This window comes from Anthonomus grandis, chromosome 8, assembly GCF_022605725.1.
Source record: "Anthonomus grandis grandis chromosome 8, icAntGran1.3, whole genome shotgun sequence".
NCBI classification, from domain to species: domain Eukaryota; kingdom Metazoa; phylum Arthropoda; class Insecta; order Coleoptera; family Curculionidae; genus Anthonomus; species Anthonomus grandis.
This window is the reverse complement of record NC_065553.1, coordinates 11,822,174-11,848,108: the sequence shown is the minus strand read 5'-3', so window position 1 is coordinate 11,848,108 and position 25,935 is coordinate 11,822,174. Positions and strand designations below refer to the sequence as shown.

Below are 25,935 nucleotides of genomic sequence, written 5' to 3'. Positions count from 1 at the left end.
TCTTTTATAAACCTAAGAAATATATGCTAAAAATATTCCTATTTTACATTAATTATTAAACTTAATTATTGATACTTAATATAAATAATTTCGGCATTAGTTTTGATATCCGGAGAATATTTAAGTGAAACACCCTTTACCGAATATATCAGCAATGTATTAAATATTGAAACATTAGCAGGATATTCAAGAAATGTCTATTAAATTAGGACAATGGATCGTAAATAAATAATAACCCAATTAAATAAATCATCTGATTAGATGTATACTCGTATTTTAAATCAACGAAAGCCTTGGAATTTATCAAGAAGACTCGCTGTCTACTGTTTGTACTTGCATTGTACTCATTCATCGTTTTATTATATAAAACAGATACCGTATACCAATGCAAGAGAGAAAAAATTTAAATCGGCCATCTACTGTATGCCGATGAATTGAAGCTGATGGCCAAAGATGACAGCGAGAGGTTCAACCTGAACTAGGTATAGTAAAAGAATTTAACAATGACATGTGTATGGAGTTTGGAATTGAAAAATGTACCTCTAAAAATGTGGATTTAAAAAATAACATTTGAAATGGTTATACTATCGAAAAAACATCAGATGTCACGAAGAACACGAAATATCTGAATACCTTGGAATGGAAGAAAATGAGAACAATAATAACAATTAAATGAAAAAGAAACTTATCCAGGAATACCTAAGAGAAATCCCCTATGTCTTAAAAAGTGATGGAGGTAGCGGAATCACTAATAGAGAAGTGGATCACGATGTTACAATTAACCAACAATTAAGAAACAATTAACAAAAGGAAAGAGAATGCATGGACAGATTTTAAAACTAATTATCTCAAGAGAAAAAGCGTGAAAACCGGCACAGTCTATATTTTTGGTCTGTGCCGGACAAAATGTGATACTATTCACTAATATTCATAACGCAGTAAAGAGTACGGCATTAAAGTAACTGAAAACTGGTATGAACATAGTATGACCGTGTAGAATATTTCAATAAGACCACGCTCATATGAACTAGAACCTACATACTGATCATAAAACCAAATCTTGTGCTGAAAGAATGTAATGAAACAATGCTTGATTATAGATGTTTCTTTGTCATCTGATTATAATATCACATCAAAAGGGGCAGACAACGTTCTGAATCTAGCTATAGTAACAGAAAGTAGGAATTATCAAATAAGTCCCGGGTTAGCACCATCTACTGAGTCTAAAAAAATCCAAAAAAAGCTAATTTATTGAATGTTCACACCCGGTGAACTTTAAACTCAACCAACTATAAGAAAAAAACATTTGTGATAACCTGATAAAATTAATATATTTCATTATATATTTTATTACATATTTTAGAAAGTTAAAGAGGTAATGCCGAAGAAAAATATATTTTTAAATATAAATCAGCTCAAAATACACTCTTTAACCTGAATTACCTCTAAACATTGCACATAATAAAATAATTACTTACCCGCTTCATAAGGTTTTGTCCCAAATCAATTGTGGCTCTAGCTAACAAAAGGTTCACAACTAACATAACGATAAAAGCTATACTTTGCGACTGTGAGAATAGGTAACAGCTCAAGTTTCCAACAACAAACACAACTATAAACACTTTTTCCAAAGCTAAAATGCCACCAAAACCTTTACACAACTCTACGGTGGCCTCTTGTAAAATACTGTGCAAACGTCTCCACTGAGCCAGTTCTTTGGATAGTTGGGCTTGGGGACAGTGGGTAAACAGGTCCTGGTAGTTAGGAGTAAATTTATGAATCTTTAAGGTTTTATTTATTTCATGAAAGGACCGAGAAATGGAAGAACTTAGGTAAAGGAAATAGAAAATTGGAATGACATGCCCACTGGCAACAAATCCTATTGTATAGCTGGCAATTTTATCTAGGGCACTGGGTTTATATTTAGGAAAAATGTCTTGTGTAGCACTGTATATTCCGTAAGAATACACCATCGCGAATAAAATTAAAGATGTGCAAGGTAGGACTATTTTAAAAAAGATTTCGTGATTCGGTTTATCTATTAACAAAAGATCTCGTCTTTGTTTTACAAATGTTTCTAGTAGTTGAATGATGCAAGGCATACGTTTGGCCATCATAAATAAACAAAGCGACCAAGAAAGAATAACCCTTACCATCATAATAATAAGAAGTATAAACAACAGTTTTTGTCCAGTAGTACTGACTTGTATTCGAAGCCAATAACAGTAGATTACAAAGAAGATGAGTGAACACTGCACAAAAATAGAAAAGAAAAATATGCAACTGCACCTTTTATATTTAAGATCGAAAGGGTTAGAACTCAGGACATTTTGGAGAGGCAGGATACACATACATTTGCCTAAACATACCAAAGCCCTGTAGTAGTAATAGAAATAATGGTCGCTTTTCTTTAGGGAGACTGTTTTAGCCATGGTGGATCAGATTGGGAAAAGATTACTAATAATGGAAGTGTTAATAAATCAGGAAAATATGAGTGACACGTTATCTTCGACACGTAATCGTGTGATAAACTAATGTTTATCAGTTTAGTTAGCTCAAAATATAAATGTTTTACAAGCAATTGTAATTAGGCCTATGAAGCGTAATATAAATAAAAAAGTTCTTTTGCCATTTTTTAATATATAGGATGTCCCCCAATTAATGAAAGAGTTCTACTTCTACCTGCGAGGGAACACTTATTATCTTCCAAATTTTGTTTTTCAGAAATTGACCGTTCCAATACTTGCACTCATTGTTATCTACCGGTATATCTGGTTTTTTAGAAATATCTACTACTAATTTAGTAACATAATTTAGATTACTTAGGCATTTATCTATTTCTGGAAATTGAAAAGAGGATGGTTTCAGATGATCAGCATGACCATAACACACTCTTCCTTCTATCGTCATTACTAAATACGAATTAATTCCAACTACCTTTAAAGCTTTTATTAAAAGTCCTTTCTTAAGGTGGGTTAAATATAGCTATACTGACTAATTAATTAAGTAAATTTTATTAATTATCTGGTCTTTTTACATTTTCCCTTTTAACTACGAGGTAACCCTTTTAAATGCTTTGAGTGAAACATATTAAGCTTTGTTATTGGAAGCTGTTGCAATCAGAGTTCCGCCAGTGACTTTAAGGTTACTGTACTTGGAGTATTTCTTTAATTGAACAAGAAGTTATACCCTTTTAAGTTATAAAAATCAAAATGAATTCTGGAAAAAGCTCCTCTCATTCTTTGTCCAAGTTGAAATGAAAACATTTTTTTCTCGATTACCTAGGATTTGGCATGATGAACACAGACTGATATAGCGCTTGACATCGTCATTCATAATGACACCAATGGTCACTTCTAGCTCTTAACCTCATTCTAACAAATCAAGGATGACTGATGTAAAATATCCAATAGTTTCTTTTTTAAGAGAGAAACTATGAAGAGTGTATCTTCAATTAATTAATGCTTTGATTGGCAAGAAAATACAGTTTTTGCTAGTCTTAGTTAAATACTCTAACAGGCAGCATGTGGAATTGGATCCAAACGACATTCATTCCTCCATCTTCAAGAAGTTCTAAGGAACGAATTTTTCACACATACAACTTTTGAAACCGCGATTTTCCAGGTTTGTTTTTCTCTGACGAATGGATAGAACTAGAAAACTGGAAAAAATCAAGAAAATCAGACACACGAAATATGTTTAATCAGTGAAGACCTTTTTGTGAAAAAAAAAGAGTAATTTTAAACACCTTTTTTTTAGAAACAATTTAGAGTAGTATTCGAATATCATTCGAAAAAATTGTTCTTTGTGTGTCTTATGAATCTACACTTTGTTCAATTCTTTCAGCATTTTTTGACTCATTCCTCATAAATAAACCACTATTGAAATAAACCCAATTAAAAAACACCTATTGCTGCTAAAAATGTATCTAACTGTAAATAATGTTCTTGGTCTTATAAAATATAACTTCGATAATGGTTGTAATAAAATTCAACCTGCACTAAATTCTATTTCTTAATTCTTCCCTGGCGTTCAGTTGCCTTTTGTGTACTAAAGATTGAAACGCTTAAACGTAAAAATCCATGGATTAAGATCAAGACTACGCGGAGGCCATGGATGTACTTTTTTATTTGCGTGTCTAATTTTGACTTTACTACCTAATAAATTTTAACGAACAAACGATATGGGTTAGTATTTTGCCAATTAAATATTCGAGTAAATGTGTCTTCATCAATCATCAAAATAAATTAAAAATCTGGATAGTGATCCAGATTTTTAAAATAGCCAATGGATTCAACCAATGAAAAACCTTGTGGAAGCCGAGTTTCAAGTGAATAAAAAAAAATGGGTGGATATTTTCTAGGACCCTCAATGCACCCTCTGGTCCAATGCAATGACAAGCAGTACCTCTTTTAACAAGTTGATCCGCTTCCTTAATTCCTAGTATGCCGCGGTATTCATACAAGTTTTACATTGTTACGTTTGCCTGCTTCATTAATTCCAATAGACAGTTTCATATTAGCAGCTATGTAAACCTGGGGTTTGCAAGTGCCTTCAGGGCTCCCTGGCTGTCAGATGTTGCTTTTTATTATTACAGGCTCTCCTACTATTTTTTTAACTCTCGCAAACTTAACTGTTGCCGCCTGGGATGCCCTAACGGATGAAATATTTCTTCTTGGTTTTTCTCCTCCATCATTCCGCAGCTCCCTTTACTAGTCTTTGATTGTCTGTGTACACATCACAGATTGTACACAGCGACATCTTTCACAGTTTTGCCTATTTGAGAGGCGATTTAAGGTAGCCGGCGAGTTCACTGGATCTGAGCATTTCTGATTTTTTTCTCTCAGCTTGCTCAAGGTTTTTAAGCATAGTACTCACGATTAGGTTTGTTTGTTTTATCGCACCATGAATGAAATTACGAGAAAATATAATTTTTCATACGTTCCAGGCATTTGAAGCTATTTTCAATTTTTTATTTGAATTTGTTCAGTTCTTCCATAAAGATATTTCAAATATTTTTTATATTCTTCGGGCGTTTGTGGTTTTTAATTTTTTTCCAGATATTTGAAATACTGGTCTTTGGGACGACTTATTGAAAAAGTCTGCTAAATCAACTTTCTGTTAGTTTTTAAAATTTATTATATTACCATCAAAATTAAATACGTGTTGTCTTTCAAGAAACTACAATACTTTCTTAAGAGCCGACTGATATATTATATTTTTGACAAAATTGTTAGCATAATCAATAAATTTAAAAAACAAAACATTAGTTTCAAATAAATGTCCATAATCAGTCTTATTCTGGATACTATAAATTAATAAAATAAACCAATGATATAAGAAATAGCGATAATATAAAGAATGCACTTTTTGTTAGATTTAACCCGAAACACGTTACAATTTATTCCACACGATAAATAATACAAATACTTTTGTAAATACAAAATAATCTTATGAGGGGTCACTAGATACTTTAAGCACCAAAACAACATCATCTAACCAGTAGTACGATTGTTGCAAATCTCCCTCACACAAATATGGAACTCTACTCCAAGAAAGCACTTGAAAGTTGGCAGGAGTAAGAACGTCGTTTATTAAACTTTGCACCTGATCCTCAAAAGTAGCACCTTTAATTGGCAAAATTTGTTGTGGTTTGTGGTCGGTCCCTAAAACCAGTAATTACCATTACTAACTAAAGTTTAAAATATTTAGCCTCTTCCTATTTACCTGATTCTACATAGGCCGAAAATGGTAAAACAACAGCCATTAGCACTAGACCATCAGGTTGTAAGGATAATTTTATTTGTTCCAAAAGGTCTAGCGGTTTGTCACAACGGTCTATTAAATTTAAACAAGATATCACGTTGAATTTTCTGTCTTGATGCCAGCTGTCTATCTCTAAAACCCTAAAAGCAAAGCGGTAAAATCACGTATTATTCACTTAAAACGCTTACTGGTATCCTTGTTTTTGCAACAGCTTCCTCATTGTGCCAGATATTTCTGTTACATAGACTTTCTCGAAAATTGGATCCAGACGTGCTGTCACTTTACCGTCTCCTGCACCAAGATCCAACAGACTCTCGTATTTGATTGATTCTTCAACTCTGAGGAGTTTTAGGAGTTGTTCGTGCGATAGTACAAACATCGAACCCCTTTCTAGCCATCTAAAAGCAAAAAAAAAAGGAAATTGCATTATAGGTTACTATAAGGCAGATTTATGATTTTAATAACACAATTGTATAAGGATAAATATATATTTTGCTGTTATTCATATTGAAACAGATTCTAGCTTTTTTACTCGGTATTTAATATGTACAAATTAAAAATGTAAGGGGTGGTATGCCTCCAACACATTCAACTTATTCGCTACTGCTACGCCCCATTCGCCTACGACTCATGTGATAAATTTTAATTTGATTGTCGCATTCGCATATTAAATAATGAAATGTATATAAATGTATGTTGTATATGGGAACTTGTTTCAATTTCTCGCTAATAATTGACCAAAGACAGTACTAGTAAAATATAAATCTTTCAAACATTATAAATTGCACGTAAAAAATAATTTTATCTTTAGGCATCTAGTGGCCATAGGTACATTAGTGATTTAGTATAAATAGAAATCATTAAGTTAAAAGCATTCATACAATTCCAATCTGAATAAAGATTCGAATCGTCCAGCTCTACTGCACGTGGAAGTATTTTATATCCTTGTAAATAATATTACTGCTTAATAATACTATCAACTGTCAAAAGGTGGGTCAAGCCAATCAGAGTGAGGTACACTTCTGACCAACTGCGCCGATGTGGCTAATTTGTAAAACTAGTTATTGTTCATCTTTTGTACGTAAGTTTAGCATCCAGATCCGTCTCCGTACCTGTAGTCTCCTTGCAACATTGCTACTAATTATTTTCTTTTATTAAAGTACTAACATTTATTCTAAAAAGTCTTTTAATGTTTCTTTTGTTACGTTTGATTTATTTAGAATAAACTTATTTGCTCTAATAAGAAAAATCTTTCTACAAATTATTTGAAGGGCAAATATTTTTTTATATAAAGATGGTAAAAATGACAGTGCCAATTAAATAACAAAACTGGATATTTTTGATTTAGTTTTTGGGCATTTTTTACATATACAAAAGCCTGCCTAAGGCTAATTCCAAACACCTTTTGGGCAATTAGTTATGATTATTATATTATAGGATTAGTATTTTTTAAGCACGAAATAAGCATAAGCATGAAAATACATTTTCAGATACAAGTATAAATTTATTGTAAATAATAATCTTACAACATTTTATTTATTAAGGTAAAATGAAAACCCTTCAGTCTCCCTCCACTTATTTATTAAACAGTTAACTTAAAATTCCCTACATGTTTCGAACACAGTGGTGTCCATCATCAGGGGGTACTAAAAGGAAATAGTTCAACAAAAGACAGACACAGAAAAAACTTAAAAAATTAAGGTACACTTACAAAGGTTTAAAATTGGTAACATGCACACGCCTCGGGGTGTGTTGTTACCCGGGGTTTGATTACATATCAAAAACTCTCTATTTGTTATTATTGTTCTTAATTTTAATTTTTTTTATTTTTATTTATTTACATTCTGTTGTTGACAAGCACTGTAGGTGACATCTATGGGAGAAGTTCTAAAAATGCCATGGTACCTGATGGTGTGTTACTACGATTTTTTTTTTGTTTTTCTTCACTATTTTATTTATTATTAGTATAATTTATTGCGTTTTGTAAAATAATTGCCGAATTACGGTGTTGAAGGTTCAGGTACAATTGAAGAGTTTTTGGTACTTCTAAATATTCAAGCACTTTGGAGACATCTAGTTAATGTTCAGTTTACTCTCTCCAAAATCAAATGCAATAATAAAACAGGTTTCCATATACAACTTATACGACTTGTATAAAAAAATCGACAACGATATACAACTTAAAAGCAAATAGATCCTCTGATCTTCATGCACTAAAATAATATTTTTGCAATAAAACTTAGAAAATAGCTTAACAATTTGGTAACGCTGTGGTTACTAGTTTAATTTTCCTGAATAGGTTCGCTGCCAATTGGCTACTAATTATAAACGTTAACATTCAAAAATTCAACATGGTAAACAACTTAAAAAAAGTGTTTTTATCGTACTTTGTACTGTGTTATTAATTTAATACAGGAATAAAATAAATTAAATTAGATTAATATAAAAGTGTCCGTAACAATACCATAGCACACTTTTATTATTTGTCTTAAATAGGAGCATAGCAAAATCGTCCATATACAACATAAAGTCCATATACAACGTAAATCCTTTTTTTTTGTGAAAAAGCGGTTTTTATAAAAGTTTAAAAGTCTTTTTATTCTCATGGTTAAATGTAATAGATTTAAAGTAAGAGTTCTAAACCTAGTAAAAAAATAGTAACCATCGTTCTATCTATTCTAAATTGGTTAATCACTCGTTTTAGAACTAACGGACATGTTGGGATTATGCCTAAATAAATTTAAATATACAGCTTGATGTTCTACTTATGTACCAGAACACAGCAACAATACTGGCAGGACAAAAAGCTCGGGAGAGTTTCTCAGAAAACGTTTTGAATATTCTAAAAGAGCTTTTAAAATGAATCTAGTCTAGGTGCTACAAAGGGATGATCGTAATTACGAGTAAAATATTGACAGACGATGAAGAATTCAATGGATAAAGGACGAATACTTTCAGAGTGGATCTTGCTTTTATAGGAAGTCACTTTTAACTTAAATGGATAGGCACTGTTTTAAAGTCTTAAAGAATTACGATTAATATTCACAACACCAACCAAGAATAATGTGTGACCGGGAATTATAGCGATCGAATGATTAACCTATTTGTTTTTTTATCAAAATTTAGCTGGTGACATTTTTGTAAACAATACCAGAATAAAGAAGCATTTTTAATTCAACCTGGAAAACTCGATGAAAGGATGTATTTCAAGCAGGAAGGTGCATCCTGCTCCTCTATGCAGCCAATGTACGTCAATTTCTAACAAATTTTTTGAAATTAAATGGATTGGACGGAGAGGAATAATTGGGTGGCCAGCAAGCTCGCCTGACCTAACCCTATTAGATTTTTATCTTTGAGATTACCTCAAAAGCAAATTGTATTCTACAAAGCCAAGACATATTGAAGACGTAAAATATATGATTGGGGAAGAAATTCAGGTAATTTCATGGCGGGTTTTAGGAAGCTTATAAATAAAATTCGAATAGTGCTTTGTCAAGAGGTAAATGGTGTTCATTTTCAGTTGTTACTAAATTATTAGAACATTAATTACTTGATTTTAATTGTAGTTTTTTAAATAATTATTTTTTTTGAAATAAACAAATGAGTATGCCCTGCTGGAAAAAATGTGACAACATCATTTTGAGTTCGCATTCGACCCATAATCCCAATCATGCATTTATTAAGTCCAAATTATATGAGCACTTTTGCGGTTTTAATATTTGTTAAGAAAAACAATTTATTTTTTTATACCTAATTGAATCAAAGTATGGTATGCTTGTCCATCAAATTTCTGGAATGAATCTAGAATCTAAAATTGGATTAATATACGAGATCTTTCATTTAAAATAAAAACTCTGTATAAAAAAAGTTCATTGTAAAAGATGCGCAACTGAAAATACCAGTTGATGCATCTAAATTAATTCCGGATAACTCTCCTGTAGGATCATATAGAAAAAATAACATGATGGTAAGGATAATATACGAAGTGACTATTTATGAAGGTCAGTTTTGGCAAAGTTCAAAAAAAATTAAAATGGTAATGTGACAAAGACAACCTACTTTTTTTTAAATAAATTAATTCGATCTAAGATTCTATACAGGCAATATTTTAAAATTAATTTCTCTCTATATAAAATATTAAATATATTAAAATTCTCAATAAGTCATCTCAAAAGCCTATGCAGGTTAAAAATGATAACGTAAGCAAAAAAATGCACTTATTTAACTGGTTTAACCGCTGCTCTCTTCCTATGGAAGAAGGCACAAAATAAATCGGCGTGCGTAACTCTCATTGCATTGTATTCAGTGCAAAAATGGCATTACTATAAGTAGAAATAACCAGAGAGGTAACGCACTAACTACATCAGTTCTCACGCGCTTGTGCCTGCTCGCATATAGTCACATAGTGGTATCCTGATCATCTTGTTTATTGACTCGTATATATTTAGAAAATAATAGTTTATGCCTTTTCTTTGTAGTATAAATTACACGGCCTATATAAAATATTTTATTTATTTAATGAAAACTCAAAGGAGAACAAACGAGCTAATAATTTTTCTTAGGTTAGACTTCTCGACTGAAGAAAAAGTTTTGTAGTAGCAGTTGCTGAGGGCTACATACATGTAATTCATGTAATACAAATGTAATTTATATGTTGTTGATAATTATTATTTATTATATTTTTTTTTGTTACTTATTCATTGAATCAATTTTTTTAATGCTTAAGGCGTAACAAACAATATGTCTTTTTATAAAATTATTAGTCCTACTATTAATATTTCTATCGTATTTTTCATGTACTCTAAGAATGGCCTATAATACAAACTTTTTCATTTCGTTGTTTGACCTAAAGCCAACTGGAAGAGAAAAAAATTATTATTTATAATACTGTCACGGATATTTTAATGACTATCTATAACCATAATTAAAAGTAATTACAAACGAAACTAAAAATTAAAATTAAGCAAACGGTAGGCAATAATACTAATTACGTAAAGTATAAACTGGGTTTGCCCGACCCCAAAACAGTAAAACCGCAGATTTTACCGTCCGTTTTAGCTAATTACTTCGCCTGTCCCGCATTTTCAATAAAACGCATAATTATTATTGGTAGCGATGATAATTTTTTTACTGTCTTCAAAACGTTTAGTGATAATTAGGTACAATTAAAAAGTAAATATTCGAGTTCAAAATACCTATCGCGGTGGAACGTGGACAATCTGCACCACAACACCATGCATTGCTATAATGGCTTTCTTTTCTGTAAATAAATATAAAAATAATTAATAATGAAGTATGTATAAAGAATTACTTATTTTATATGAAGCATTTAAAAAAAAAATTTAACTGTTAATTAAAAAATATAAAATTTAGTGATTTATAGTTTTTAAATTATGGTTCCTAGAGTCAACTCTAAGGCATTTAAATCCTTCCAATAATAAAAATAGAAAATTATATGTTTATTAGTATATTTTTAAAATAAGTTAAATTAGATTATAATTAAAGTGATTTTTACAAAATATCTATCAATTGGATTTAATATTTGGCTTTTCATTATTTTTTATAAAGTTTTAATGCAGTTTTATAATATCCTATAAAAAAAAATAATTATATAATAATTAATAAGGTTGTGCAACGCTAACAACAACAAAGAACTGATTGTTTAAGCAATAACTTAAATATTACTATAAAATGATGTTTCGCTCAATAATGTCGACGTAGTTCCAAATTTGGGTGTTATGCTGTATTCAGAAACAGGTTGTCGAAGAAAAGGTACTAATTCTAGTAAAAACTAAATTCAAAGATGAGAAACGTTTTCAATAAAATGCTTAACAACCGTCCCCTAAATCGCCAGACCTGAATATCCTGGATGTTGTTTCTGAGGATAGCTGAAAATATTAGTGTATCATGTATCAGTACAGGCAGAAGAGGATTTAGGAAACATATTAATAGCTTCATACAACATCATATACTCCTAAAATATATGGCCATCTTTGGAGTCCGTTAGTCCATGAGGTGAAGACTTAATCTGTGCAAAAGTTTTAATATTATTGTTTCATTTTTAATTGTTATGTTTTAAATTATTTTTAATTTTTAATATATTTATCTGTTTTGTAATAACCGTGTCGGTAGATCTTGATCTAAAATAAAACACACATAAAAAAAAACAGCAATTTACTCGAATTTAGTTGGCCTACACTTAAATTCCATCAATGACTATTTTTTCAAACAAATAAAAAATGGTGACAGATATGAGAATAGTGCAAGAGACTTGAAAGCTAAACAAAGAACCACAGAGTTGAAATTTATATAGGGTGCTCCAAAAAGTGTCTGTAAGTGCAAGACTTCAAAATTTAATTCCAAAAGCGATGACCTTTATATTAAAAGAATTTATCACTTTTTTTTTAGTTTGGGTTATTCTCATGCTAAAAACACCCCCTAAGCCTATTTTTCGTAGAACTGAGAAGTTATACTAAACTTAAAAATTCTTATCCACAATCGATCTGTAAAATGTTTATCCATTAAAATTGAGAAGTGTTTACTATCGTTTTTACTCTTACAGAATAGTGACTTTGGCTTATCGAAGAAAATAAATAAAACACACTAGATAAGAAAATGTGACCACTCAGTAATTAAACAATTAAATAAAACAAAGATTAATTATTTTTGTGAATTTGTGACCAGAGATTTTGTACTGGAAGTGGTATTTTGTGGGTGTTTGGTCATTTCTCTTCTGTAGTTTTTACACCTAGTAGTGAATTTCTCTGGTCTACCGTTTTTTTCCATTTTATATTTAGCCTAACAAATATTTATGTCAAATATTTGAAGTGATTAAAAGATGGATCATATGACCACAAATTTATTCTTCCATGTTTTTCTTGTAATTTTTAGCCAACTATATGGCAAAACTTGCATTTAAAATACATATTAAAATTTCCTATAGTTATTATAAAAAAAACTTTGGCATATATCACTATCGCAATCATCGAAAAAATAATAAGCAACCAATTGCCAATAAGCAATCCCTTTTGTACATATTTCTCTGATTTATTTGCAACTGATCACAAACCATTTTTTATCATCATTTAAAGAAGAACTCTACCAGAATTTCTTCCTACAGTTATGAAGTTTTAAATAAAAAAAGATTTTCTTGATGATGACACTATGAATGCAGTGCAACTCGTTTTTCCAAAGCAGACTCCATATACGTAAGCTATTAAAACTTTGGCCGGTTAGAAAAGATACTATTTATGTCAAGGAATCAGCTGATATCATTTTGAGTAGTAATAAACAGTATCCAAGAGTGACTTTTTAAGATTGTAGCAAGTACTATATATTTCAGTGCAAATTTATGGGAAGGGTAATCTAGTTAGAATCCCCCAAACATAATTGAAGATAATGAAGATTTGTCATGTATTTCAACTTTCTCGTCGAGCAATAATTTAATATTAAATCCTAGCAAGCGTTCTGTAATGTGTTTCTCTTCAAAAAATAAGAAAAAAATTGTCTTGGATAATCTACAACTATTTGTGGGGGGAACGCAGTTAAAAATAGTTGATAACATTAAGAATCTTGGTGTAATTTTCGAGGACGACTTGAGATTCAAGATGCACGTTTCTGACGTAACTAAAAAATCCTATTTTGCGCTCAAATGATTGTACGCTAATTGAAGTATCATTAACTACAAAGTACGCAAGAAATTATGCGAGTCCTCAGTACTTCTTATTATGAACTACTGTAACATTGTTTATGTTCCTTGTTTAGATAAAGTCACCCTGTATCGTTTGCAGAAGCTTCAAAATCAGTGCTGTCGATTTATTTTTAACTTAAGAAAATATGACAGAGTTTCAGAAAAAATGTGTACTCTTGGATGGTTGCGTGTAGAGAATCTTTATCTTCATGAGCTGGCCGTTTTTGTGCATCGATTGCTTGGTACATCCTCCCCTGCTTACCTTCGTGAAAAATTCAGTTTTCAAAGAGATGTGCACGACGTCAATCTAAGATGTATAAGTAAATTATCGGCTCCTCTTTTGGTGTATCATGAACTTCCGAATTAACTTAAGTGCATGTCCATTGCCAACCATCCAGATTTTATGGATTTCACAGGTTTTTTATCTTCTTTCGATAACTACTATCTATGTAACTTGGTATATATTTTTGTTCATGTAATTAGAGATTAAGTTGATTAGCCCTAGGCTAGACTTCGCCTTTGTACATTTTGGTATAATAAAAACATTATTTATTTAATAGCGAAAACCGTTTTACTTCATTGATATTAAAAGTTTGAAACATTACATGAAAACTCTTTTAACAGTTCCAAATTGGACTATATCATCAGAGGCCAGCAAGATCATAAGCCACATGAGATATGTAACAAGATTCTGTTTAATATCCAAAGTTGAGAACCAATTTTTGAAAAAAAGTTTAAACCAAAAGTTAATTCTTTCTTCCTCAGGGCTCGCATCTTTCAAAAATCTGTTTGGATCCTGATAATTTCGCGATATATTTTTTAAGAAAAAAAAATCGATTTATTGCCTTTTAAGTCCAGTTACACATGTAACATTTCACCTGACATGTCATCATATTCCCTTATACGTTTCACCATATTTATACAAAATATGACTTCGAAAAAGCACAATCGAGGCATCGCGGCATTCATCTCCAATAAATTCCAATTTGCCCGCAAAATTATTCCCATTTCTTTGGGCCGGTATGATTTATGTGCAATTTACGAAATAAATTGGAATATGAAAGGCAATTTGAAATGTGCGATTGTGTCCATGTCAGAAACGATCGCGGGTGACATCTTCAGTCTCCCCCCTTCCCCACGGTGCTACGTGACACCTTGCCGCCGACTCGATTTACTCCATTTTAGATTCATTTGTTCCGATTTTGGAAACAAAAGCTCATAAAGAAAAGTGGGGTTTTATCAAAATGCGGAAAGCAATCTTGCTGTACGTAGGTGATATATTATTGGGTTTATGTAATATGAAGAACTTTTGCGGAGGGAGCATCTGGATATTTAAATTTGTTGGTGATTTTATGATTAATATTTTTACTACAATAATTGTTGTATTAATAAATAAAGTTCTAGTATTTTCAGCATTTTGGTCAAATTCAAGTCGCCACAATGACGCTTTGACGTTGAATGCGTACCCAAGTCCTAAGGGTATTGAGATAAATGTAATTATCATTAGGGTGTATAAAGAACTTAATTAAGTAAGAAATTTACTGTATTTACTAAAAACTGGTACTCAAAATTATTTAAGATTGAACTGCTAATAGTTTTAAAAGATTATACTAAACTTAGATATAGCGTTTTAAACAGAAACTTAAAGAAATTAAATAATGAGGTATAGTTTTATTTATTGCTACAAAATCAAATAACAGTCTCAACTTGAGATGACGAACAGTTGGCTTTTCTCAGAAAACTCTAAAGTTTAAGTTTACTAAATTTCCCATTTTTTATCCCAATGTAAAAAATTTAAGTCCTTAGTGAAAATTACCTTGATCTTGAAATTATTAACAAGACTTATCAATTTGACCCTATCAGGATATAAATACATTTGCGTTTAAGAAATAAATGATTATCTTTTTACAAGAATGACATACGTATGTGATACTATGATTTATTTTAAAAATTATTAAAAATCAAAAGTTAACTTGTATTGAGATTCATGAAGGTGCATTTTTTTATATAACCTAGAATTAGGAGTTTTTAATATCAAATATAATTTAAAAGTTCTTTTTTAAATAAATTAAAAAACAATCTTTCATTAATTAACATATTCCTTCATTGTCATGTTAAATAAAGGCCAAGTTCGCTTGTGTGCTCAGGTTTAAAAAAATACATTTCTGTACATTTAACACAAGGTAGGTTTTTTACCTTAATTGACAATTATTTAAAGTTTCTCTTAATTTACATATGATCTTAAATTATTCCACCTTTCATTTAGAAAAATAAATACCTTTAGATCCGCCCAATAAGTAGTCCAAAATTAATTCAAATCGTCTGCCATGAGTTTGTCGGATCATAAAAAATAAATATTTTGGGAACTATTTCAGGTGAACTTCCTAAATCTTCAATCGTTCGGCCAAAACATCAAATTTGGTCATACAAAACTGCATCACAGTTTTCTAAATGCTTCTGGATATTTGCAGATTACCATTTTTCGGATTTAATCACTTTTGCTGTTTCCTTATTAATTCCTCGCTTATCTCTAGACATTACTTCAATTCGTCCTTCCCGAGGATTATACACTAAAAATCCCGTGCGAAATATCTCTAATTGTATACTAAATATGGATGATAGCAAATTGATTGTCGTCAAATTTAAATATTTATATTAGTAAGCCATTGTTATTCTATTTGAAAAACTAGGAACATAAATATCACCTTCCACACTTGGACTTTCGGAGAGTTCTATAAATTTTTTTATTATTACTTGCGAAGTCTAATGCATATTCATTGATTCATACATAATAATTCATTTAAGTATTTTAATATTAAAACAATCCGTAAATGGTATCGGTGGCTTAAAGAAAAATTTGGCAACATGTCAGTATCTAAAATAAATTAACACAATCTAAATAAAATAAGTCAAAAGAAAAACATAAGTAATTCACTCCTCAATGACTAAGAGGAGGCAAACAAAAACGTAAGCTATGTGGTACATTATTCTCGAAGCCGAACGTCTCGAACTAATTTTTGACGTCTGACCAATCAAGATAAGTTATGGGGCGCACGTGGACATTTAAATTTAAAACGATTTTTCTGTACAATATAAATAAATATATATAATTTCTAAATGATTTACAATATGTAAATTTGGGATATTTTCAAGTATCTACACTACTGTTACTACGATTAAGGCCTAGAATGTGACATTTAATCTTAAATGTTCAGCTGAGAAGACAATCTTTTGCAGAATGACATTCTAGATTTAAAAAACAAGGTGCTCTTCTGAATTAGAATTTTATTTTATTAGCTCTGGCATGCGTGGATGTAGTAGTATTAATATAGTAGTAAAAAATTTATATCAACCCTAGTGCACAGTTGCCTTAATACAAAGCATGATTGGAGATCCACTTAATGACATAATCTATTTCACTTAATGACTTGAATCTAATCAAGATACTCTTATTGAGATCGTTTAAGAAAAATGAGATGTCCTCAGTTTTCTCTTGGTTTAGCACCAGACCATTTCTAGGATAGTAGTTTTTAAGTTCTTAACGGCATCAAACTTGCATTTTTACTCAGATCGGCTGTACCTACTTCCCATCTTACGACAGAAGTGTCATCCGCAAAGAGCGAGAGATAATGCCGATTTCAGAGCCAATAGAAAAAATACAATTTACAAAATAATAGGGGATGAATTGGAAAAACTGACACCCACAATCTACTGATCCAAACTCACTTCGATCGCTTTTTATAATGCCTAATATTAATGTATATAGTTTTGCTAATGTCCAAAATCAAAAATCTGAACTCCTAAATACCGCTTCCGAATACCTTTTAAAAGTCAAAGTGCCCCCGTCCACCTACAATAAATATCAGAACCGGTAGACGTGCAAAAAACAATCGCACGAATCTACAAAGGCGGCAAAAACAACGCGGGACAAAGAGGCCTAAGCTTTTTAATTAATCCGATCGCCCGATTCCGTAAAACGAAAGGACAACCGAACATAAATCTGGCAGGGTCGGGAGCTTATTCTTGACGTCATTGACCACTGCCGGTTCCAACAAAAATAAAATTATTCATATATCTCCCTATATCTATCGCCATCAGTTAAAAAAAAACCTGCATAAAATTATTACAAACATTTAAAATTGCTGTTCGCGTTCGATGATTGGCGGATTCCACTGATAGCATCCTCACGACGTTCGCCTGAGGCACGCCTAGGGTCCGAAACGTCTCGTTGAGCCAAATTGGATGGTTTTAATCATAAAATTACCCAGCAGGGCTCTAATGAGTGATTTATATTGGATTGGATCGAAGGGGGCTCTACCATATAACTGGTTTTGCTTTTAAAACATGTTTTATCCAGAAGCTAAAACTTCTGTATATTTATCTATAATAATAAGTATTATTTTGTACACAACATTTAATAAATAAAATATTTTTCATTGATGTTATTACACATTTCTCTTTTCAGTGTACAAAAAAGGAATTTCATATAGATATATTTAGAAAACAACCCCAAAATATATAATTTCTAATAATAATCGTCCGTTTGCCTTAATATACTGTTAAAATATTAATATGCTAATCATATTTAGGGAGTTTAGGGTTGCTATTTATTTCGGTAGCTATTTTTAAGTTTATATACCAGCAAATAAATAGTAAACATTTGTTTTATCTTATATTTCTTTTTAAATAAATTTGTTCAGTAAAATCAGTGCTTTATAGTACGACCTAATCTATGGAAAATTAAACGTTTAACGAAGGTCCAACCATGACCACGGACAATGGACTACGCAGCTTGGGAGCAAACATATCAGCTTCTATAGACAACCTAGAATAAGAGCATGCGGCTTCTCATCAGCATTGGATTATTGCTAGTAAGTAAGTACTCATCTTCCTTAAATTTGTCCTTATACTTGCATTTTATAATTTTTTACTCTGCCCATTGTTCCATTTGCATTTCGTTACGATTGGCAATTGGTATATTTTATTTAGGTTAATTTAAGTTCTTACGTAAGTGTGTTTGTAGCTAGGTGTGAGTATGTCGGCAAGTTTATTCTCATTAACTTTTGTGCAATCTTAATATTTTTGCTTCTCACCTAATGATTTTTTTATGTCTGAAGTTACTGACCAACTTTTTGCTAGACTAGAACAACTGAGCGTATCTTCCGGCTTAAAGTTTTCCAATATCAATGAAACTTCTAACGCCATCGATACAAATAATTCTGCAAATATAGAATCTAGAAACATGCCTGATATGCAACTTTTAAAGTACCAAGCGGATCATATCCCGCGCTTTATTGAAAACACTAGGTTACTGCAAAATCTTATTAAACATTTTTAGAATGTTTAGAATCGTGAAGATACCTAACCTCATTTTAATAAACACTATTTTTTTAAAACTTAAATTTCGCGGAGTACAGAAGTATTGACTGTCTGATGCAAGAACATATTTATATAAGACAATTTAAAGATATAAGTCTTTTTTTTGCCAAGTTAGGTACACTAATTGTTTGCGAAAATGAAAAAGAAATTGCTCATTATGATGGTTTCGCACTAAAGACATTTTACCCGGTTTAAATTATCACTTGTATCGAAGTGTTAGGTTTAAGAATCTCAGTAATTTAGAACGATCGCTAGCTTTTGCAGCCGAATACATTTTTTTTATTAATTTTAGCCGAAATCAACATTAAAACTCGTTAATTGACAAGCCGCAGGTATATTTAACCAAAAAAGAATTTACAATCATCAATTATTTTCGTGCCAAAGATATTCGAACCAAAACCAAAATTCGGGCCAAAGATTTCGAGTTCGAATTCCAGGCCGAATGACAACGAAAACCCATCTATTTGAAGTCGTAGTACTTGAAGTACCTCAAATAAACGTATGCCAAGGACAGTTTTCTGTTTCACGAGTGGTTTCTAAACCAGTTTAGACACAGCCATAATTCACCACCTATTAATTAAATTTTATGCTTGTTGTCTGAGCTTTGTGCTCAACAAATCAATAATTATAGCCTCACTACCGATTACAACAATTACGGAGACAAGTAGGTATTATGATTTTCTATAAAATCAAAATTACTCGAATCCATAAAATTCACAAGATTTTTACATTACAACCCGCATATTTATCAAAAACAGAGTTCGTATAAAAATTTAGATTACCACGACTCAGACACGCGCCTTCGATTACAGTTGCCATATAACCGACCATTACATCTCAAGTGAAAATATGAAATCCGATGAAAATTTTCTGTTTACGTAAGAAACCCCACTTAACAATCCTACTGACTGCGCCAGTTATGATAGCGAACCACGAAAAAGACTTTAAAACTTTAACTTAACTGAATCTAAAATCTATATGTTAGTTTTAGTATAACTGTTACTATAAGTAAACTAATATTTGTAAAATAAGCAAAGCAATAATTATTTACCCTGACAGTGCTCCTTTTAAGTCATAGACATATAACCAGTAATAAATGTTTTTTTTTAAAGAAATTATAAATCCGTTTTCTTTTAGCTTGGATGCAATTGGCTATGATTTTTAGGGTCCATTAACCTATAATCATAATTTTGGCAGTGATTTCAAGGCTTTATCGATCCATAACAAGTTCAAAAAAAATTGTTTAATGAAACATATTCAGTAAATGTACCGAAATGCGGAAAGTATTCTACTGCGATAGATTAGAATATTCCGTTGCTGCAGAAAATGGGGATTCCGATGGACATAAATATAATACAAGTCTATGAACCCACAGCTGATAAACCCACCGATGAACCCGAGCAATTCTACGAACAATTGCGAGAATTAATGAGAACAGTAAAAAAAAACAAAATCTGTATAAAACTGCTCATACCACTCTGTAAAGAAAAGAGCTTGCCATCACGAACACATTCTTTCATCTACTACCCAGATGACTAATGGAAATCCCCTTAAGATGATGGGAAACAAATAATTCGTAATTAAATTAATTACCTCTTGATCAATAACAAATTCCAGTTAGGTTTAAGGGAAAACTAGTAGCCTGTAAAACAAAAACCTAAAAAATATAATATTAATGCACTTAGCAATACTGAAGAACGTACCAAACTAAGGAATAATTTAAACAAGAGAATATCAGACAACACACCTGTCGAGGAGAACATAGAGGAACAGTGGAATAATATCAAAGTAAACATACAAGAAGCTTAACAGAGACGGTCTTTGGATACAAAAAAGGCAAGTTAAGAAATATTAAATGACCAATGAGATTCTGGATATCCACAGAAACAAGAATTAATGAGGCAAAGAACGCCTGGTTATCTGAACAATGAAACAAAGCAGACAAATTATACGAAAAGCATGACAATTTCCACTTCAACGAAAAAACTAAAAGAGATAACCATCACTTTTAAGAAGGCAAATACCTCAAAAATCACTAAAAAAAACCAGATCCTAAAGAACCCCCAGGATATACGTAAGGTGTGGCAAATATATGTACAGAGCCTGCTCGAAGATGCATAATACCTAATAAGTGCCCAAATAAATCCAAGGGATCACCCATACTTGTTAGCTTTCTGAATTATGTACTAAAGGCATTTCTAAAAATAATTCTCAAGAAAATATACCAAAATTGCGAAGAAAGTTAATCAGTGATCTTTTAAAGTTTAATAAGACGAATAATGATGTGTTTCAAATGTGGCTATTTATTTCCGTCCTCATTCAACCCTAAAAACAAATTATTTTGGTCCGTTTGAATGCAATACCAATTTACTTTGACACTGATCATTTTAAGTAGTCCATCGATAAATAAAATTTCTATTTTTTGTTCATCGGCTTGAATGTAACGTTATTTATCTTGGAAGTTATTGTTAGGTCCACATACCTGTAGCCATTAAACAGATTTATTTTTCATTATTGGTTTGAACATATTAAGTATTTATCTCGATTGTGATTTGTTAATTTTATAACCAGTAAAAACCTATTTCTCTTTATCGTGTGTAAGAACCAATAATCTGGATAGGTATTTTAAAGAGTTATCAGTTACCATAAGCGTTGAAATATGTTTTCCTTATTGACTTATTGATATTTGAGGTTCACTTACCAGTAATTTAATTGTAATAATCTATAATATGATTAATGATGGTCTCAAAATAGCTATTTTATTTCGTCGGCAGTGGCAATTTTAAGGGTCTATCGACAAATAAAACTTGTTTGCCATTGATTTTTGAAAGAAAGATGTTTCCATTATTGGTTTCTTTAGGAAAATAAAAAGAATGGTTATACAGTACCCTTCCGAATAAACTCTTGCTTTTCACCAGAAATTATACGTATTGAAGCCGACGTAAGACTTTTCCTGATGCGAAATTCGTTTGGCGCTCGAGGTGAGAAATATCAGACACCTACGCCGCTCTTATAACTATACACCGAGTGCCAATTTAAAATTTTTAAGACCCGACCTTTCGGCCCTCAAGGCTCTTCTTCAGAGGTTACGGGCCTTATAACCACCGGTCTATACTATAATATTTAGAGGCCTGTACTGCATCGAGCGGTTATGGAAATATTTTGTTAAATAATATGTTTAATGAATCGAGCCGTGCAGTATACGAGTTTATAACCTAAGCAACGATAAGGATTTATGCCCCATGTTTATGGTAGCTTTGATAGTCGGATAAACTGGCAGTATGCATAATGTTATACAGACTAACGTTTATTTAAACAATGTGTTTTCTGTGGTTGATGAAGAAGGCAAATACTGCAATTTTTAAAATTTACTTGCAGGATTTTAGCCTAATTTTCTAAATCACATTTACATGGTAAAGTCTTTATGTTTAGCTTATAACGTAAAACCGAACTAAGCTCATGCCATCAAGGCATGTATGTCTTAACATCAACGTTCAAACTATTACATAACACAAAAAAGGCACCAAGACAAGTTAGATCTGCTGAACCCAAATCCAAATTCAAATCAAGTGAAATGTTCAATTGCCAGTATCATGGTTAAAAATTAAGTTCAATATCATAGTCGATTAAAATATGTTCAGATGATTAATGTTGTTACACTTTAAAATCCAAAAGACAAACAACAGTTTTTAGTAGTAAGAGGAGTAACTGAGTCATATAAGTACTTTTTGAGAATACCATTCACAGAGGAACAAAGAGCTGCCCACTAGAATGCATATCATAAGTTATCATATTTTTATTTATTCATTTCTATTTGGGAACACAAACAAGTAATAGCCTAAAAGACGTCTTCTAGAACTTAAAATTTACTTAAATATATTAAAAAACATAAAATTAGTTACATTGGAATAAGACACCTAATCCAAAAATCCGATACCTATTCTAAATCTGGTAATTTAACTTTGAGCACTTTTACAAGATTTGTAGATAAATGATACATTTTTCAAGATTGTCTTTATCAGAAAACAACTGCATAATTTCTAGAAGAGATTTTTAAGTATGAAAACATTACAAGCTCTGCATTGCAAACCACCAACAATTCGTTATTCCCTTTACTGCATAGCAAAACCCTGTGCTACTGCAAGCTATTAAAATGAAATAATAAAACAGTAAAAAATTATATCTCTAACATGCCCTCAGAAATGCTACATTTCCTTATCAATTATCCTATCATGACATCATTTTGGACTATTATCTATTTGTCTGCCCCAGAACCGTGCTAGAATGTGGTTTTCAGTTTTTTTACTAAAACATTTATCTAAGATTTTACATGGAAGTATCATACTCATAATACCCGATAAACAGGAGACCCACAATTAATTATTGCAAAGTGTCAACTTTTTAATTGTTTGTTCATTTTTCTTTACATTGTTTTTAAATAGTTATTTTGTAATTTGAGTATTTACATGTTTTATCTATGAGGGCTTTTTACTATACCAGTAAAAATTTTATATAGTACACAAGTATTTTTTTTTCTCTTTGTGATGCTGCTTTGTATAATAATAATAATAATAATAATAATAATAATAATAATAATAATAATAATGCAATCAACCGACATATCCCATCTGTAACAGAGAAAACAAACCAAATAAAAGAAACAGAAAAACAAGCACGAACTTAATGAAATACTAACAAGTCTACAGAAATAATCTACTATCATCTATACGTTATGAAAAAACAGAAATAGCAAATACAGTGCGGCCCTTAATTGTCCCCCCTGTCTTTTGAATGCATTTATATAAAAATATAAATTTTTGCACACATTATTAGTAACCCAAATACTACTTTTTGATCCCTAGCTCATTTTGCAAAACTTCAAAATTGCGATGCCAACAAAAAATTTAAAAAACTCGAATACCCCTAAAACACCTGATAAAAGACCATTTAATCAAGAAGATAATATAGGAAAATATGCAAATATATCTGTCGAAATTGAAGAAAATAAAATAAGAGATAAAATGGCAGAAGAAAATGAAAAACTAACAAGATCAATCGCAGTCCTTAAAAGAAAATTAACGTCAACGAGAAAACTAAAGCCCTAATTAAACTAACCCCACTCGCTAAGTCTTGATCAAATCATCATGATCGTGATCTCACTAACAACAACAATTTAGTATATGCTACTGTTAACACAATTCAAGAAAAGGTCTTATTCATTAATGCCAAGTACAAAGAAAGCAAGAGAATAAAGTATGATGAAGACCCACCTTGGAAAAAGTGAGTACAAAAACAAATCGGTGGACTCAGGGAAGACCTATCACAATTTAAGGAAGCAATGATACCTGAACTTAGCAAATCAATGTTATAGATAAAATATGTTGTGTAAAAAATTCTAGATAAAGAACAAGAAAGATCAGGATAAAATAACAGAGAGACGGAAACAACAAATAACAGCCAAAACACATAGAGTCAAACATCTAGAGTCAAATATATGAAGTGGGAAGTAGTCACAGATAAAAAAGTCAAAGAAGCGCTGAATACATCATCCAATTGGGTAGCACTGGGCATAAACGCTATCCCGAATTTCTGGCTATCCTCATAAACTGACAATAGCATATAATCACATAATAAATAAAAACCAGAGTATCCCTGCACGGCTTACAAAAGAAAGAACTCACCTGCTTGAACACATACAAACCATTAACAAATATAATGTCGAAAAGGTTCTATAAACACCAGACTCAAAATAATTTGTTTCCAAAAGAACAAAAAGGATGCCTCTGAAGACTTGTACGGATATAAATACCATCTCTTAACCAGCCAACTACTTCACAAGGACTGAAAAATTACAAGAAAAACCTTTCAATATGCTGGATAGATTACAAAAAGGCTTTTGATAAAGTACCCTATAGATGGCTTATACAAACACGAAACATATACCGAGTATCCCTAATTGTAATGAATTTCATAGCAAATTCAATAAACTTATGGAAAACAGACTTGAACCTAAAGACTAAAACATCAAGCATAACAATTAAAGACGTTCACATCCAGAATGGTATATGCCAGAAAGATTCTCTCTTGCTATTGATGTTTGGCTCTAGTTGTCAATCTTAACAAGTTTGGCACTGGTAAAAAAGAAGATGAAAAAAATCAATTACTAATTGTATATTGGTGACGTTAAGCTAATAGCCAGCCAAAGGAATGAGCTTACCGAACAAATCAGACTTGTTAAGCAATTTGGCGATGACATTCAAATGGAATTTGGACTGGAAAAATGAGCGAAAGCAACGTTTAAAAAAGGAAAACTTACAAAAAGCGAAAACATACACTTAAAAAACAACATTATAACAAAAGCACAAGAACAACACAAAATCTAGGCATTGAAGAACACGATGGGGTCCAATAGAAAAATTTATAAACAAGATTAAAGAACGAGTACCACCGAAGAATTAGGGAAATATTGAAGTCTGAGCTGAACGCAAAGAACAAATTTCACTACAGCCTGAAAAGTGCCTATAGTGCAATACAATATCAGCATAATAAAATGGACATAAGCAGATATCAGAAAACCAGACCGTGAAACCACGAAACTACTCCCTACACCTTTACATCTCCAGAAAAGAAGAGGGACGAGGAATGATCAGCTTAGAAACCATCGCCACGGAGGATCTAAAGATTTACTTGGAATTGAAACAAGGAGAAAAGTACCTAGACATGGTATATGGACAAGGATGTAAACCTGAAACCAACAAGAATCAGGCTAAACAGAAAACAGATATTAGTGTTAAAAATGTGAAAGAACATCTTAATCAAAAAATAAAGGAAAAAAGAAAAAAAAATGGACACAGAAAGTTTTACATGGACTGATAGTAAAAGAGAAAATGAAAGATACAATTGATGAGACAGAATCCTTTATAACAGCTTGTCCGGAACAAGTCACCAACTAGATGAAAGTAAAAATCCTAAAGACCGGCAAAGACCCAAACTGCAGACTTTGCCGGACATACCGGGAAAATATACATCATGTAGTCTTAAGAAGATGTAGTTATTATCCTGATCGGCATAACCAAGTTGCTAAACATCTGCACTGAAAT

At 31.4% G+C, this 25,935-nt stretch overlaps 2 protein-coding genes across 2 annotated transcripts in view; both read right to left on the bottom strand.

Moving 5' to 3' along the window:
• The window catches only part of LOC126739296 (uncharacterized), a 36,691-nt gene extending 34,254 nt beyond the window's left edge, over positions 1 to 2,437 (bottom strand). Inside the window, exon 1 of the mRNA XM_050444918.1 lies at positions 1,479 to 2,437. Coding sequence (XP_050300875.1) covers positions 1,479 to 2,432 — 954 coding nt within the window. The 5' untranslated portion in view covers positions 2,433 to 2,437. The remainder of the gene's footprint in view (positions 1 to 1,478) is intronic.
• Positions 2,438 to 5,209: 2,772 nt separating this feature from the next.
• LOC126739828 (protein-L-histidine N-pros-methyltransferase) overlaps positions 5,210 to 25,935 on the bottom strand; it is a 137,780-nt gene continuing 117,054 nt past the window's right edge. Inside the window, exons 4-6 of the mRNA XM_050445648.1 lie at positions 5,955 to 6,164; positions 5,728 to 5,906; positions 5,210 to 5,666 (exon numbers count right to left, since the gene is read on the bottom strand). Coding sequence (XP_050301605.1) covers positions 5,452 to 5,666; positions 5,728 to 5,906; positions 5,955 to 6,164 — 604 coding nt within the window. The 3' untranslated portion in view covers positions 5,210 to 5,451. The remainder of the gene's footprint in view (positions 5,667 to 5,727; positions 5,907 to 5,954; positions 6,165 to 25,935) is intronic.